This window comes from Rhinopithecus bieti, unplaced genomic scaffold (genome assembly GCF_001698545.2).
Source record: "Rhinopithecus bieti isolate Rb0 unplaced genomic scaffold, ASM169854v2 scaffold_31548, whole genome shotgun sequence".
In the NCBI taxonomy this organism is placed as follows: domain Eukaryota; kingdom Metazoa; phylum Chordata; class Mammalia; order Primates; family Cercopithecidae; genus Rhinopithecus; species Rhinopithecus bieti.
In genome coordinates, this window is record NW_016814470.1 from 6,083,372 (window position 1) to 6,097,951 (window position 14,580).

Here is a 14,580-nt window from a genome sequence, read left to right on the forward strand (position 1 = left end):
CACTTGGACACAGGGCAGGGAACATCACACACTGGGGCCTGTTGGGGGTGGGGAAATGGGGGAGGGATAGCATTAGGAGAAATAACTAATGTAAATGATGAGTTGATGGGTGCAGCAAACCAACGTGGCACATATATACCTATGTATCAAACCTGCACTTTGTGCACATGTACCCTAGAACTTAAAGTATGATAAAAAAATAAAATTAAATTAACTTTGAATTTTTCTCCATAGACACAAATTAATTTTTTTTTTTTTTTGAGACAGGGTCTTGCTCTGTTGCCCAGGCTGGAGTGCAGCGGCGCGATCTTAGTTCACTGCAACCTCCACCTCCCGGGTTCAGGTGATTCTCATGCCTCAGCCTTTGGAGCAGCTGACTACAGGTGCCCACCACGACAGCTGGCTAATTATTGTATTTGTAGTAGAGACAGGGTTACACCATGTTGGTCAGGCTTGTCTCAAACACCTGACCTCAAGTGATCTACCCACCTCAGCCTCCCAAAGTGCTGGGATTACAGGTGTGAGACACCATGCCCGGCCTCCCAGCCTTACAAATTACCTTTTATAATTTTTTAAAAACTAGTTTTATTTGGCTTTATCTTCTTTTTCATTGAAAGATGCCACCAAGCTTTTAAGAGGGTGAGTGGTGAGCCTGGCAAGATAGATCAGGGCCCAGATATGAGGGGCCTTTAAAAATTTAGACTTGATAGCATTTTGTTTGTTTGTTTTTAGAGATAAGATCTTGTCCTGGCTAGAGTGCAATGGCACAATCATAGCTCACTGCAGCCTTGAACTCTTGAGCTCAAACAATCCTCCTGCCTCAGCCTCCTGAGTAGCTAGGATTACAGGTGCACACCACCACACCTGGTTAATTTTAATTTTTGTAGAGGCAAGGTCTTGCTATGTTGCCCAGGCTAGTCTCAAACAGCTGGGCTCAAGCGATTCTCCTGCCTCCACCTCCCAAAGTGCTGGGAGCCACTACACTAGGCCTTTATAGCACTTTTCAAAGGAAAGAGTGTATGGAATAAAGAAGTTCCTTTCTACTTTCTTAGAGAAATGTAGTATCTACCAAGTTTTCTCTGCTTTCCCCTTTGACTTTTTTTTTTTTTTCCCAGTAACCTCTCTTACTCCCCTCCTATCTTCTTTCCACAAATGCACATCCACCATCACATGCCAGACCCTGGGGGATCCAGCGGTGGATAAAGCTCACCCTATTTTCAGAGCAGAGGCAAAGTTAATTGGAATTGGAAATGTGTAAAAGCTTTTCTTTGTTCAGTGAGTCTTTTCATTATTAAAATAGAGAGAAGCTTTGTGGTTTTCTCAAATGCTCCGGAAAAAACTGAAAGAGGATTGAGAGCAATTTTAAAAGGAGGAGGAGCACAGTTTTCCAAATACATTTCAAAGGAAAAGAGGGAGAAACCTATGGATTAAAAGAGACTTCTGAGATATAGCAACGGATTTCAATATCTGGATCTTACTTGGATCCTGATTCAAATAACCAAAGTGTAAAAAAGTAAAATTTATGATATTTATGACACAACTGAATATTTGAAAGCTGATTAGGTATTTGATGATCTTAGGAATTTATTGGTAATTATGTTAAATTTGATTATGGTATTGTAATTATATATTTTTAAGTTCTTTTTTAAAGATACATAAGGAAACATTCATGAATAAAATGTTATGCTATCTGGGATGTGCATCAAAATAATATGTGGGGAGAAGTCAGTAGGGGTGTACATGAAACGAGATGAGGATTGCATTGACAGCAGAAACTGGGTGAAGGGAACACAGGGATTTATTATCCTAATCTCCCTATCTTTGTCTATGTTTGAAAATTTCCATAATAAATTTTTTTTTTCAGAAGAGAGAAGGGTCATATTTATGATATTTTTTGACTTCTGCTTTGGTGAAAACAGTGAAATAGGGAGGGGGGAATGATGAGAGGAAGAGGCTGGAGCTTAGAAGTATGATTTGGGAGTGAACAGTCTCCAGAATAGAGGGGCAGGAAGGGAAATGCAGGGCAAAGGACATCATGGGTGTGTGAGAAGAGAGGGAAGAATGGAAAATGCTTTCCCCTCCCCCACCCCTCAGCCTTTTCTTCACTTACTCATTCCCTACCCCTTATCTCTGTAGATGAATAATCATCTTGGGGCCAAATGAGGTGGCTCATGCCTGTAATCCTGGCACTTTGGGAGGCCAAGGAGGGAGGATCGTTTGAACTCAGGAGTTCAAGACCACGCTGGGCAACATAGTGAGACCCCCATCTCTACAAAAAATTTAAAACTTAGCCAGGCATGGTGGCACGTGCCTGTAGTCCCACCTACTTGGGAGGTTGAGGTTGGGGGGATTGCTTAAACTCAGGAAGTCAAGGCTGCAATAAGTCATGACTATGCCACTGTGCTCCAGCCTGGGTGACAGAGACCCTGTCACCACACACACACACTCACACAAATCACCCTGGGAACTTAACAAGATTCTCAAGCACCAAGTCATGAAATTCCATTTCCATTTCACTTGGCAAGGCCTGGGAATCTGCATTTTCAACACGTGCTCTAGGAGATTTAGATATCTAGACTTCCCTTTGAGTTCCCCAGTACCTGGCCCCTGTGAGAGCCATGGTTTTTCTGTCATTAACCTTTACTCTGTCAGAGTGGGGATCAAACACTGCCTTTCAAAGCCTTTGGGACAGCAGTCCACCGTTTCAAGCCAGGAAAAAATAAAGGGAATGAGAGATTATGCAAAGGAAACTATTTATTGATTTCCTTTAATGTGTGTGTGGAAACATGCAAATGCTGAGGGTTGCTTGAGTGGGGAAAAGAAATTCATCAGTCAGCTATGGCTTGAAAGACACCTCCTTTAAGACCTTCTAACCTTTGTGCTGATGTTCTCTGATGTTATAGTCGCTGAACAACCTTCTGATTTGTAATGGGATTCCACCAAGAAGGAAAAACAAACAAACTAGTTGCCCTAAGTAACACAGTCCTCCTGGCAGTTGTGTCTTTTATCATCAATTTAATATATTGATTTTTTGCTTTCCAAGTCTTCCAAAGCCTGTTATTCAGAAGAACTAGGTCACAAGATTTGATCATCCATCAGCGAACTAACTTAAGCTTTAGGGTTGGGTAAGGTAATGAATCAGACCTTGCAACTGAGCCAGAATTACCAGGAGGACAGTAACCCTGTGGCTAAGTCATTGTCACATTAGGGGTAACCAGACACTTGCTTATCCACACATTCTTGGCCACATCCCTCCCAATAGGGAAAGATTAGAAATTATGACTAAGTTATCAGGCTGCAGCCTTACTTACCTGGAGCCCAATGCCTGCTCAGGCATAACTAGGTCTTGACATGGTGAGATGAGCCAGGTTGGGGAAAGAAGTTTTGAAGCATAGGGCAGTCTGCAGGGCCCTGGGCCCCAGTGCTGGCAGGGATATTCCCAGGGACAGGAAAAAACTACAAGCAACTGGACCGACACTCCCCCACAGAACAAGCTGTGAGAAGTCAGATAGACTCGTCTGTTCAGTTCAAAGCATCCTCCTTCCTTGTCCCATCACCCCAGCCCATCAGCTAAAAGAAAAAGGCAAATGCCTGCGGCCTTCTAGAGGCCTTTCTGTACTCTGTAACCTATGTGGTTCCACATTGTTCTTTGAACCATAACTACTCAGGGGCCTGCTGGCATCCATCTAAGCCTATCTCTAGCTGGGATTCCCTGGCTACCTATATGGTTAGAAAGAAAGTCACCTCTTGCCCTCTTAAGGACTTCACTGAGGCACAGGCTACAATGGAGACACCAGGCGGCCAGAGTGGCAGGTAAGAAGCCATGTTGCTTTACAGGGAAATCTGAGCATGCAAGCCTTGTCCAGGGTGAGGGGAACGAAGGCCCCTCAAAGAGGGGATGGGGGAATAAAGTGAGCATTTGGGCTGAGGAGACCAAGGGGCCAAGTCTTGAGGTAAATTGGGCTCACGTCAGCTAAGAAGGATATACAAAGCATACCTCAGCCAGGAATTACAGTTTTGGGTTTTTTTTTTTCCCCGAAATTCTCGTGTCTTAGCCTCCCAAGTAGCTGGGATTACAGGCGCCCTCCACCATGCCCGGCTAATTTTTGTATTTTAGTAGAGAGCGGGTTTTCACCAAAGCCCAGTCTGGTCTCAAACTCCTGGCCTGAAGTGATCCGCCCACCTTGGCCTCCCAAAGTGCTGGGATTACAGTCCTGAACCACCGCGCCCGGCCAGGAATTGTAGTTCAGGAATTGTAGTTTAAAAAGAATAGGAAGAGGATTCTGTCAACCGGTTCAGAGGATATGAGAGCGGGGGCTGAAGAGTGACGAGGAAAACAGCAGGAAGGGTTGGGCTCGTGCACCGACAGGGCCCAGGGAAGTGAGGGGACAAAAGTGTGAAGCGGTCAGAGTCACAGGGCCAGGTGAGGCCCATGGGTCAGTGGGGCAGGAGGGGGAGAAAAAAAACCCAGAATGGGGAGAGATACAGGGCAATGCAGAGAGACAGGGCGAGAAGCCCCGATCCAGCCAAGGCTCAGAGAAATTGGGGATTTGTGCGAGGAGAGGGGTGGCCGCGGATTGGCCCTCGCGAGGAGAGGTCGCGCCCCCTAGCGTCCTTCCGGGCTGAGCCAGAACCCTGCCCGAGCGACCCTGAAGCTCGCCAAGGACCGCCCCGCCTAGTGCTGAGTGTCGGCGCCGGGTTCCCTTCTGTCGCGCGGCCCTATAGTTCCGGCTGTGGCGCGCGGGCGGAAAGTTTATGGCGACGGACTGTGTCCGGCGATGGGCACGGGGTGAGTGGGAGGCCGAGGGCCCATTGCTGCCTTTCGTTGCTTATTGGGGTTACAGGTGAAGGGGATAGGGGTGAAGAACAACCCAGGGCCTGCGCTTGGCCTTCCCGCCACCCTGGCGGCCGTCCCGGAGGCGCCAGTTCCGGGGCACTGCTCCCGGCCTCCCCTCTGTCTCAGGCTCGGGGTCCCCAGCTCCGCGTAAACTGCACGATTTCGCCCTCTGCTTAGCCCCGCTCTGCCCCCACTTTCCGTGAGAGACTTCCAGATCTCACATTTTCTTGACTGATTTTTAAGGTAAAAATACATCTCCCAGATGCGATTTTCAGTCTGGACTTTTAGAGATGAAGTTGTATCTGAGAACTGGGGAATTATAGCTGATGGACAATTGGTATTAAAGGCCAAATAGGTGGCTAGGGCCTGTTTCTCAGGCCGTTCTTGAGAAAGAAGAGTCCTAGTTGTTTGAACAGTACACATGGGAAGTGGGTGGCGGTGGGAGACTTGGGGCTCAGAATCCACACAAGTAAGGAATACATAGTGTTGTTCTCACAAAATTGCTAGAGTGTGATTGGCAGGGAATTTTTTTTTTCTTTTTTTTTTTTTTCTGAGGCGGAGTCTCGCTCTGTCGCCCAGGCTGGAGAGCAGTGGCGCGATCTAGGCTCCCTGCAACCTCTGCCTCCCAGGTTCAAGCAATTCTCCTGTCTCAGCCTCCCAGGTAACTGGAACTACAGGTGCACGCCACCACGTCTGTCTAATTTTTGTATTTTTAGTAGAGATGGGGTTTCACCATATTGGTCAGACTGGTCTCGAACTCCTGACCTCAGGTGATCTGCCAGTCTCGGCCTCCCAAAGTGCGGGGATTACAGGCGTGCCTGGCCTTTTTGTTTTTTTGTTTAATCAGGCCTAGACTGCTTGAATGAACTATCCTTCAGGAATTTTCAGTTCCCTCCTTTACTCCAACCTGAGTACTAAATTGATTTCCCACCACTTTGTAACTGTTAAGGAGGTGCATTTGGGAGTAGACACAATTGCATCAGTTGGAGAAAGAGCCAGCTCCAGAGGTGTCTTCAGAGAAGGCAAGACTGCCAACTGTCATCTGTCAACAGCAGATTTCACGGGCTGAAAGTGCTTTTTTGTATTTGATCTAAGTCTGTGTAAACTGTTTCCTCCCATTCTCCTAAGAGGTGAGGGCAGTACTCCTCATGATCCTCAACTTGTAAAAAGGTGTCCCTGCATGAATGGGACTACCACAGGAGCTGGGCAGAGGCGAGGGAGTCCCCCATATCTCTGCTTGAATGAGAAGAGGAAATGCGTTTCTGGTGTCCAGAGTTAACATTTATAATGTATTTTGCTAAATAATATATGGTATATCTTGTGATTTAGGGGTAGTTCATTAGTTATTATCAAATTGTTGGGCACCTACTATGTGCCAGTTACTGTGATAAGTTTTGAGGAGACATCGTGGGCAAAATCTGGCATGGTCCTTGCCCTTAGTGAGCATATGTTATGGTGTAGTTGAACCAGTATTGTGCAGGACCTCACTTTTTTTTTTTTTTTTTTAGTCAGGCCTGTACTGCTTGATTGAACCATCCTTCAGGAACTTTCAGTTTCTTCTTTTACGCCTATGATTACAACCTGAGTTGTCAACATTGTTTCCATAAACCAGTGTATTCTGAGTTCAAAACAGCCTGCTTACAAATGGAATTTTGGCCCGGCACGATGGCTCAGGCCTATAATCCCAGCACTTTGGGAGGCAGAGGTGGGTGGATCACAAGGTCAGGAGTTTGAGACCAGCCTGGCCAGTGTGGTGAAACCCTGTCTCTACTAAAAATACAAAAATTAGCCGGGTATGGTGACACACACCTGTAGTCACAGCTACTCGGGAGGCTGAGGCAGGAGAATGGCGTGAACCCAGGAGGCGGTGCTTGCAGTGAGCAGAGATCACGCCACTGCACTCCAGCCTGGGCAACACAGCAAGACTCCATCTCATAAAAAAAAAATGGAATTTTAGAATATGACACATTTGCAGCTGGGCACTATCCTTAAACAAGCAGTCTGGCTACTGTTAAATGTTTTGAAGTGAATCCCAAAAAAGAAAGTTGTGAACATTAAATTTCTAACTGTTTATATCCACCTAATCTCTCTAATTGTATGTATGCATTATGATTTTTATGAAGTTGTAAGCAGTGTATAATACAGTTCTGGGGCCTGCTTTTCTCAGTTACTAATGCTTTCTATAATTATTTTTGATATCTATAGTACATATGTCATTCATTTATAGTTTTATGATATTTCATCATGTCAGTAGACTACAGGTTGTTTAATAATAGAGTAGCAGCAAGCTGTATTCCCATGAGCAGGTCTGTGTATCTGTAAACTATTTTATTTTTGAGCACCAAAATGTTTTATGCTAATTCTCAATCCATAATTTTGAATAACTCCATTTCTACATTTTGACTTTTTTCTACACAATTTCGTGAGATAATTCCAGCTTTATAACTTTCTTTTCTTTTTTTTTTTTTCTTGAGATGGAGCCTTGCTCTGTCACCCAGGCTGGAGTGCAGTGGCACGATCTCAGCTTACTACAACTTCCGCCTCTTGTGTTCAAGCGATTCTTGTGCCTCAGCCTCCCAAGTAGCCAGCACGCTCAGCTGATTTTTGTATTTTTAGTAGAGACAGGGTTTCACCATATTGGCCAGGCTGGTCTCAAACTCCTGACCTCGAGACATCCGCCCACCTGGGCCTCCCAAAGTGCTGGGATTACAGGCATGAGCCACTGTGTCTGGCCTTAAATATTCTTTAATTTTGTTCTTTTCCTTCACAGTTGAAGCACCATTGGCCGGTTGATGTACAATGAGTACTACTGAGGCTAGCAGTTTATTACTTTTGTTATGCTTAATGATTTCCAATTTGTCTAATTTGGTTTATGACTTTACTAGTCCTTTCATTTTTATATTTGGCATTCATTTTACTAAAACAAGAGCACCAACCAACAAAATAATTAAACACATGCACTAATACTGCAAAAAGGTTGTGACGGTGCCAAAAAACAATGGTTGATTGTCAGATAGCAACACCATATGACAATTAGAAATGTTCTACAGTAAATTAAGTGTTAGAGAGGAGATGTAGGAGTTTATTAAGTTGCGTAAAAGTCAAATGTGTGAAAGTCAAGGGCTACCTGAAGTTAGCAGGGCTTTTTTTTTTTTTTTTTTCCGGTAGATATATTTAGATAGTCCTTGATTTATGGGTGATTCTAAGAGTGGTCCTTACAATGAACTAAGCTGCTCACTTCCCTCTCACTGAGTTCTCTAGGGATTATTCCTCACCTCAACTTAAATGGTGTTTGCCTCTGCTAATTTCTGGGAAATGAAAGTTATGGTGAAAAATATTCTTTTCTCTCCGTGACATGTAAGACCTTATTTATTTTCTACAGCATTTCTCTGTTTATAGCTGTCTGTTTACATTCTGATTGGCAACACTGGGATCATTTTCATCATGCCGACAGTGGTGGTAATGGATGTATCCCTTTCCATGACCCGACCTGTGTCTATTGAGGGGTCCGAAGAATACCAGCGTAAGCACCTAGCAGCCCATGGTTTAACGATGCTGTTTGAGCACATGGCCACAAATTACAAGCTTGAATTTACAGCACTCGTGGTTTTCTCATCACTTTGGGAGTTGATGGTCCCCTTCACAAGAGATTATAATACCCTACAGGTACAAAAAGTAGTAAGTTATTGTATGTACAGGGCCTAAATTTATTGGGAGGAAAACTGTGTTATAATGCATTGAACATTTAGAACTTTGGCATTATTTAGTAAGTCTGTTAATACTTAATATGTGTAGCTAAACAACAAGAATTCACAACCAGTAGGTCTTAATGCCTGCTGTTTCTTTGGTACAGCTATGAGTTAGAGCTGTGAGTTTTTCCCTTATTTTCCTCTCTTGGTTTTCTGGAATTCTCTGTGGAAAAGTGAGTATCTCAGGATGTAGTGCTCCATTCCCTAAAATTTAGGGTCTTTAGGCTCAACACTTAATTTTTTTCTACTCGCCCATAAAATTTGAGGAAATGAAAAATTAGTCCTTTCTTGTTCTAGAGTAATTCAAAATGATATTTCCTTTCCAACAAATAGCTTTGATTTTGATACCAATTAAAATTTTTAAATCTTAATTGGTAGATACTACCTTTCAAAGGTGTTTTCTGTGTTATTTCAGAATTTACTTTCTGACAACATCTCTAAATGATAGTATTTCCAGCAGTGCCTAACACAGTGTCTTACCCATGATGAGCAGTCAAGAAGTGTCTATGGGCCAGGTGTGGTGGCTCACGCCTGTAATCCCAGCACTTTGGGAGGCCAAGGCGAGAGGATCACTTGAGCCCAGGAGTTTGAGACCAGCTTGGGCAATATGGCAAGATCCCATCTCTATTTTTAATAAAAAGAAGGGGAAAAACAAAAAAGAAGTGTTTATGGAATTAAACTGAACAGTTTAACAATTGTTAGGTGGTTTTGAAATCCAGGATCAATACAGTTTGAATTTTTTAATACAAGTAACAAAATTTTGTTAAATAATTCCTTTTATTATCTCAGATTTTTTAAGTGACTTAAAAGCTTTTTTTTAAAATTACACTGACTTAAAAAAAATTTTTTAATTTTTTTTCTGTAAAAGGATATTAAACTTTTGGTATATATGCTGACTTTCTTACAGGTGAATAAACTAAGGATTTCTGATGTTCTGCAGTTCTGAAATTTAGAGAATTGCTATATAAGGAGTGAGACGTAATGTTTTAGACCAGGAACCCTGAAGTCAGACTACATACTTACAAATCCAGGTTCTGCCACCTTTAGTCATGAGACCTGGGAAAGTTATTTAATCTTTCTATACTTTAATTACTTCATTTAAAGATAGGGTTAATAATCTGTACCTTATAGTTTTATTGTGATAGCTAAATGCATAAAAGTGCCTAGGATGTTACTTAGAACATAGTTAATATTCAGTAGATTTTGTTATTATTTTTGTGATGTGTTTAAAAGTTCCTTTTAATTTTTTCTTTCAAGGTCTGCTTATAAAGATGTAAACTTGGTGGACTGTTCATTCTTACCTGATAAGAGGATAGAATAAATGGAATTCTTTTCACTGTCTTTAATAGTTGAAGAAGTCTTTTCTAGCATTTTTCTTTAAGAGGCTGTGCTTTGGTGCTCTCAGATACATCAGTGTCCCCTGTGTAACATTCATACTTTGAACAATTTATGTTGTTTTCTAATAACTAATTAAAACTAAAGAGTAACTAGCAATTTTATCTTTTATTCAATAAGGAAGCACTAAGTAATATGGATGATTATGACAAAACCTGCTTGGAGTCTGCATTAGTTGGTGTTTGCAATATCGTTCAGCAAGAATGGGGTGGTGCAATTCCTTGCCAGGTAATGATCAATTCTTTTTCATTGCCCTAAGTTAACAACATTAACCACTAAGGTGCTTCGATTTTCTTCAGGCTCTGACACAACATGCATTGTAATTTCTACAGACTACGTTTTACTCTATTGGTCTCTTCTTAAGTGAAGGTACTAAATCAACACTAATGCGTTCAGAAAGCAGCAAAATTATGCCTTAAGGAAAGCATCCTCCTAGTAAATTGACTTATTGCAAACTAGTAATGTGATATGAAATACAAAGGACTCACAGTGGAATTTTTGAACTACACTCCTTGGAAGGGGTCATTATGATTTCGAGTGATAAAATTGTAAACATCGGTATAATATAGCTTGTCTTCATTATCTCAATGCAGTTATTCAGCGGACTTTTTTTTTCTTCTTTTTGGACACAGGGTCTCACTTTGTTGCCCAGACTAGAGTGCAGTGGAGCTATCATGGCTCACTGGAGCTTCAACCACCCAGGCTTAGGTGATTCTCCCACTTCAGCCTCCTGAGTAGCTGAGACTACAGGCAAATGCTACCACACCTGGCTAATTTTTTACATTTTTTTGTAGAGACCGGGTTTTGCCATGTTGCCCAGGCTGGTCTCAAACTCCTGGGCTCAGGTGATCCACCCACCTCATCTCCCAAAGTGCTAGGATTACAGGATTACAGGGGTGAGCCACTATGCCCAGCTTTAATCTTCTCAATTGAGTTGTCTTAAAAGTGAGGAGTATAAAACATAACATCTGGCCAGGCGCGGTTGCTCATGCCTGTAATCCCAGCACTTTGGGAGGCCGAGGCGGATGGATCACCAGCTCAAGAGATCGAGACCATCCTGGCCAACATGGTGAAACCCCCATCTCTACTAAAATACAAAATTAGCTGGGCATGGCGGCGTGCACCTGTAGTCCCAGCTACTCTGGAGGCTGAGGCAGGAGAATCGCTTGAACCTAGGAGGCGGAGGTTGCAGTCAGCCGAGGTTGCACCACTGCACTCCAGCCTAGCGACAGAGCGAGACTGTGGCAAAAACAAACAAACAAACAAACATAAAATCTTTTGCTCTTTACTTAGACTCCACAGTAGGCCACATTAGCATCAAATCAGAGCAGAGTAGTAGCAGAAAAAGATAACTGGAAATTTGCTCTATACAGATACTTTTGAAAAGTAGTAGCGTATTTTGAAGGAAAAAGAAACATTGCTAAAAGAAGTATCATAATAGTCTACAACAGGAGTCCGCAAGCTTTTTTTGTATTTTAGGCTTCGTAAGTGTGTGTGGCAACTACTCAGCTCTGCTATTATAGCATAAAAGGAGCCATAGATAATAAGTAAATGAATGGGCAGGGCTGTGTTTAAATAAAACATTATTTACAAAAACAGTGGGCCAGATTTAGCCTATGGGCCATGGTTTGCTGGCCCCTGGTGTGTGACTTTTCATTATAGGGTCAAACACAGGATTCCTCAGTAGTGTTGGTAGCATCACTAGTATTTATTTTTTTTCTTTTTTTCTTTTTTTTTTTGAGACAGAGTCTTGCTCTGTCGCCCGGGCTGGAGTGCAGTGGCCGGATCTCAGCTCACTGCAAGCTCCGCTGCCCGGGTTTACGCCATTCTCCTGCCTCAGCCTCCGGAGTAGCTGGGACTACAGGCGCCCGCCACCTCGCCCGGCTAGTTTTTTGTATTTTTGTATTTTAGTAACACGAGACCACCGTGTTAGCCAGGATGGTCTCGATCTGCTGACCTCGTGATCCGCCCATCTCAGCCTCCCAAAATGCTGGGATTACAGGCTTGAGCCATCGTGCCCGGCTGTATTTATTTTTTAATAAAAAAAAAAAGACTGTAGCCAGGCATGGTGGCTTACACCTGTAATCCTAGTACTTTGTGAAGCTAAGGTAGGAAGATAACTTGAGCCCAGGAGTTCAAGACCAGCCTGGACAACATAGTGAGGTCCTGTCTTAAAAAAACATAAAATAAGATTGTAGTTGCCTGGGAGTCAGGGAAAGGTATGAATTGACTCAAAAGAAGCAAGAGGGAATCTGGGACGTACTGGAACTGTTCTTTACCTTGTTTGTGGGGGTGGTTACACGACTGAATGCAGCTGTCAAAACTCATAGAACTGTATACTAAAAAGAGTGATTTTACTGCATGTAAATTATATCCCAATAAATTCACCTTTAGAAAACAACACAAACATTTTTTTCTTGTGAAAACCACCCTGTTTTATAGAATATAGTGGATACTTGCTAAAGAAGTCAATAAATGCCTTTTGATCAATTTCTTTTCAGAAATAAAAAAACTTTTTATGGCATCTCAGCCTAAATAAATAATATAGCTTATTATTGATTTTGGTAAATCCATGCATATAGGATGTGTTATTTCCTAACATTATAGTGAATAAATGAAGTTTTGTTGTCAGTATCTTCTGAACTGAAAGCTAGCAGGTAGCACAGTTTCATTTGCTATTTCTTCTTTGGTTTTAGAGGAGAAATTCAGATTTTAAGAACCAGACCTTGTACATCATGCAGACTTTTGACTTTTATGATTTTCTTCTTTTGAAAAAAAGGAAGAATCTGAATTTGAGATATACTGTATGTAACCTGAGGGCAAGGGGCCAAGCCTGAATCTGTCTCTAGTAGAAATACAAAAATTAGCCAGGCGTGGTGGCACATGCCTGTAATCCCAGCTACTCAGGAGGTTAAGGCAGGAGAATCACTTGAACTGGGGAGGCAGAGGTTGCAACAGTCAGCCGAGATCCTGCCATTGCACTCCAGCCTGGGCAACAAGAGAGAAACTCTGTCTCAAAAAAAACAAAAAACATTGTAGTAGAGGTGGTGGTTACTGGTTATTGTTTCTATAATCAGTTACTATGTAACAAACTTGTTAAATGTGGAATTTTTTTCCAGGCGCAATGGCTCACACCTGTAATCCCAACACTTTGGGAGGCTGAGGTGGGCAGATCATCTGAGGTCAGGAGTGAAAGACCAGCCTGACCAACATGGCGAAACCCTGTCTTTACTAAAAATACAAAAATTAGCGAGGTATGGTGGCGTTTGCCTGTAATCCTAGCTACCTGGGAGGCTGAGGTAGGAGAATCACTTAACCTGGGAGGCGGAGTTTGTAGTGAGCTGAGAACGTGCCACTGCACTCCATCCTGGGCGACAGAGCGAGACTCTGTCTAAAAAAAAAAAAAAGGGAAAAAAAAAAAAAAGGAGTTTTTTAAACAATTTTTTTTTTTTTTTTTTTTTTTTTTTTTTTTTTTTGAGACACAGTCTTGCTGTGTCACCCAGGCTGGAGTGCAGTGGCGTGATCTCAGCTCACTGCAACCTCTGCCTCCGGGCTTAAATGATTCTCATGCCTCAGCCACCTGATGAATAGCTGGGACTACAGGAGTGTGCCACCATGCCCTACAGAAGTGCACTACCACACCCGGCTAATTTTTGTATTTTTAGTAGACAGGGTTTTGCCATGTTTGTCAGGCTGGTCTCGAACTCCTGGCCTCAAGTGATCCTCTGGCCTCAGCCTCCCACAGTGCTGGGATTACAGCTGTCAGCCACCACACCCAGCCTTAACCAAGGTTTTAGACAGCTGTACTGTGTCTTTGTTATTTAGTAAAGTCTGTTTCATTTTGACATTCATGAAGTATTTCATTATCCCATAGCATCTGAAAAAGCTGGTGGAGGTANAAAAAGTGGAAAAAAAACAAAGTGGAATTTTTAGCCAAGATTTGCTTTTTTATTATTATTTTTTTGAAACACAGTCTTGCTGTGTCACCCAGGCTGGAGTGCAGTGGCGTGATCTCAGCTCACTGCAACCTCTGCCTCCGGGCTTAAATGATTCTCATGCCTCAGCCACCTGATGAATAGCTGGGACTACAGGAGTGTGCCACCATGCCCTACAGAAGTGCACTACCACACCCGGCTAATTTTGTATTTTAGTAGACAGGGTTTTGCCATGTTTGTCAGGCTGGTCTTGAACTCCTGGCCTCAAGTGATCCTCTGGCCTCAGCCTCCCACAGTGCTGGGATTACAGCTGTCAGCCACCACACCCAGCCTTAACCAAGGTTTTAGACAGCTGTACTGTGTCTTTGTTATTTAGTAAAGTCTGTTTCATTTTGACATTCATGAAGTATTTCATTATCCCATAGCATCTGAAAAAGCTGGTGGAGGTAAATCATTATATAGCAATTGTTGGTACCTAGAAAAGGAAATTGCCTTGTAGTCAATTGACTATCATGCCAAAAGATGACATCCTTCCAGGGGACCTCTACTAAGCATTCTTGGGCTTTATCAGTAAGTGCCAATCTTGATATTTCACACAGTGCCACCACTTAATACTGCCTTAAGGGCCAGGTGCGGTGGCTCACACCTGTAATCCCAGCACTTT

General features: G+C 42.8%; 2 protein-coding genes across 6 annotated transcripts in view; one reads left to right on the forward strand and one right to left on the reverse strand.

The window, feature by feature from the left end:
• SLC24A1 (solute carrier family 24 member 1) overlaps positions 1–4,022 on the reverse strand; it is a 48,049-nt gene extending 44,027 nt beyond the window's left edge. For both annotated transcript variants that reach the window (XM_017851091.1, XM_017851088.1), the window contains exon 1: positions 3,312–4,022. The gene's annotated coding sequence lies outside the window, so the exon portion shown is untranslated. The remainder of the gene's footprint in view (positions 1–3,311) is intronic.
• Positions 4,023–4,616: 594 nt separating this feature from the next.
• Positions 4,617–14,580, forward strand: part of INTS14 (integrator complex subunit 14) — a 32,425-nt gene continuing 22,461 nt past the window's right edge. The window contains exons 1-3 of one of the 4 annotated variants that reach the window (XM_017851093.1): positions 4,617–4,789; positions 8,220–8,503; positions 10,102–10,209. In XM_017851093.1, coding sequence (XP_017706582.1) covers positions 8,282–8,503; positions 10,102–10,209 — 330 coding nt within the window. In that variant the 5' untranslated portion in view covers positions 4,617–4,789; positions 8,220–8,281. Of the gene's footprint in view, positions 5,081–8,219; positions 8,504–10,101; positions 10,210–14,580 lie in introns of all 4 variants that reach the window. The other 3 variants (XM_017851096.1, XM_017851095.1, XM_017851094.1) reach the window with 3 other exon arrangements.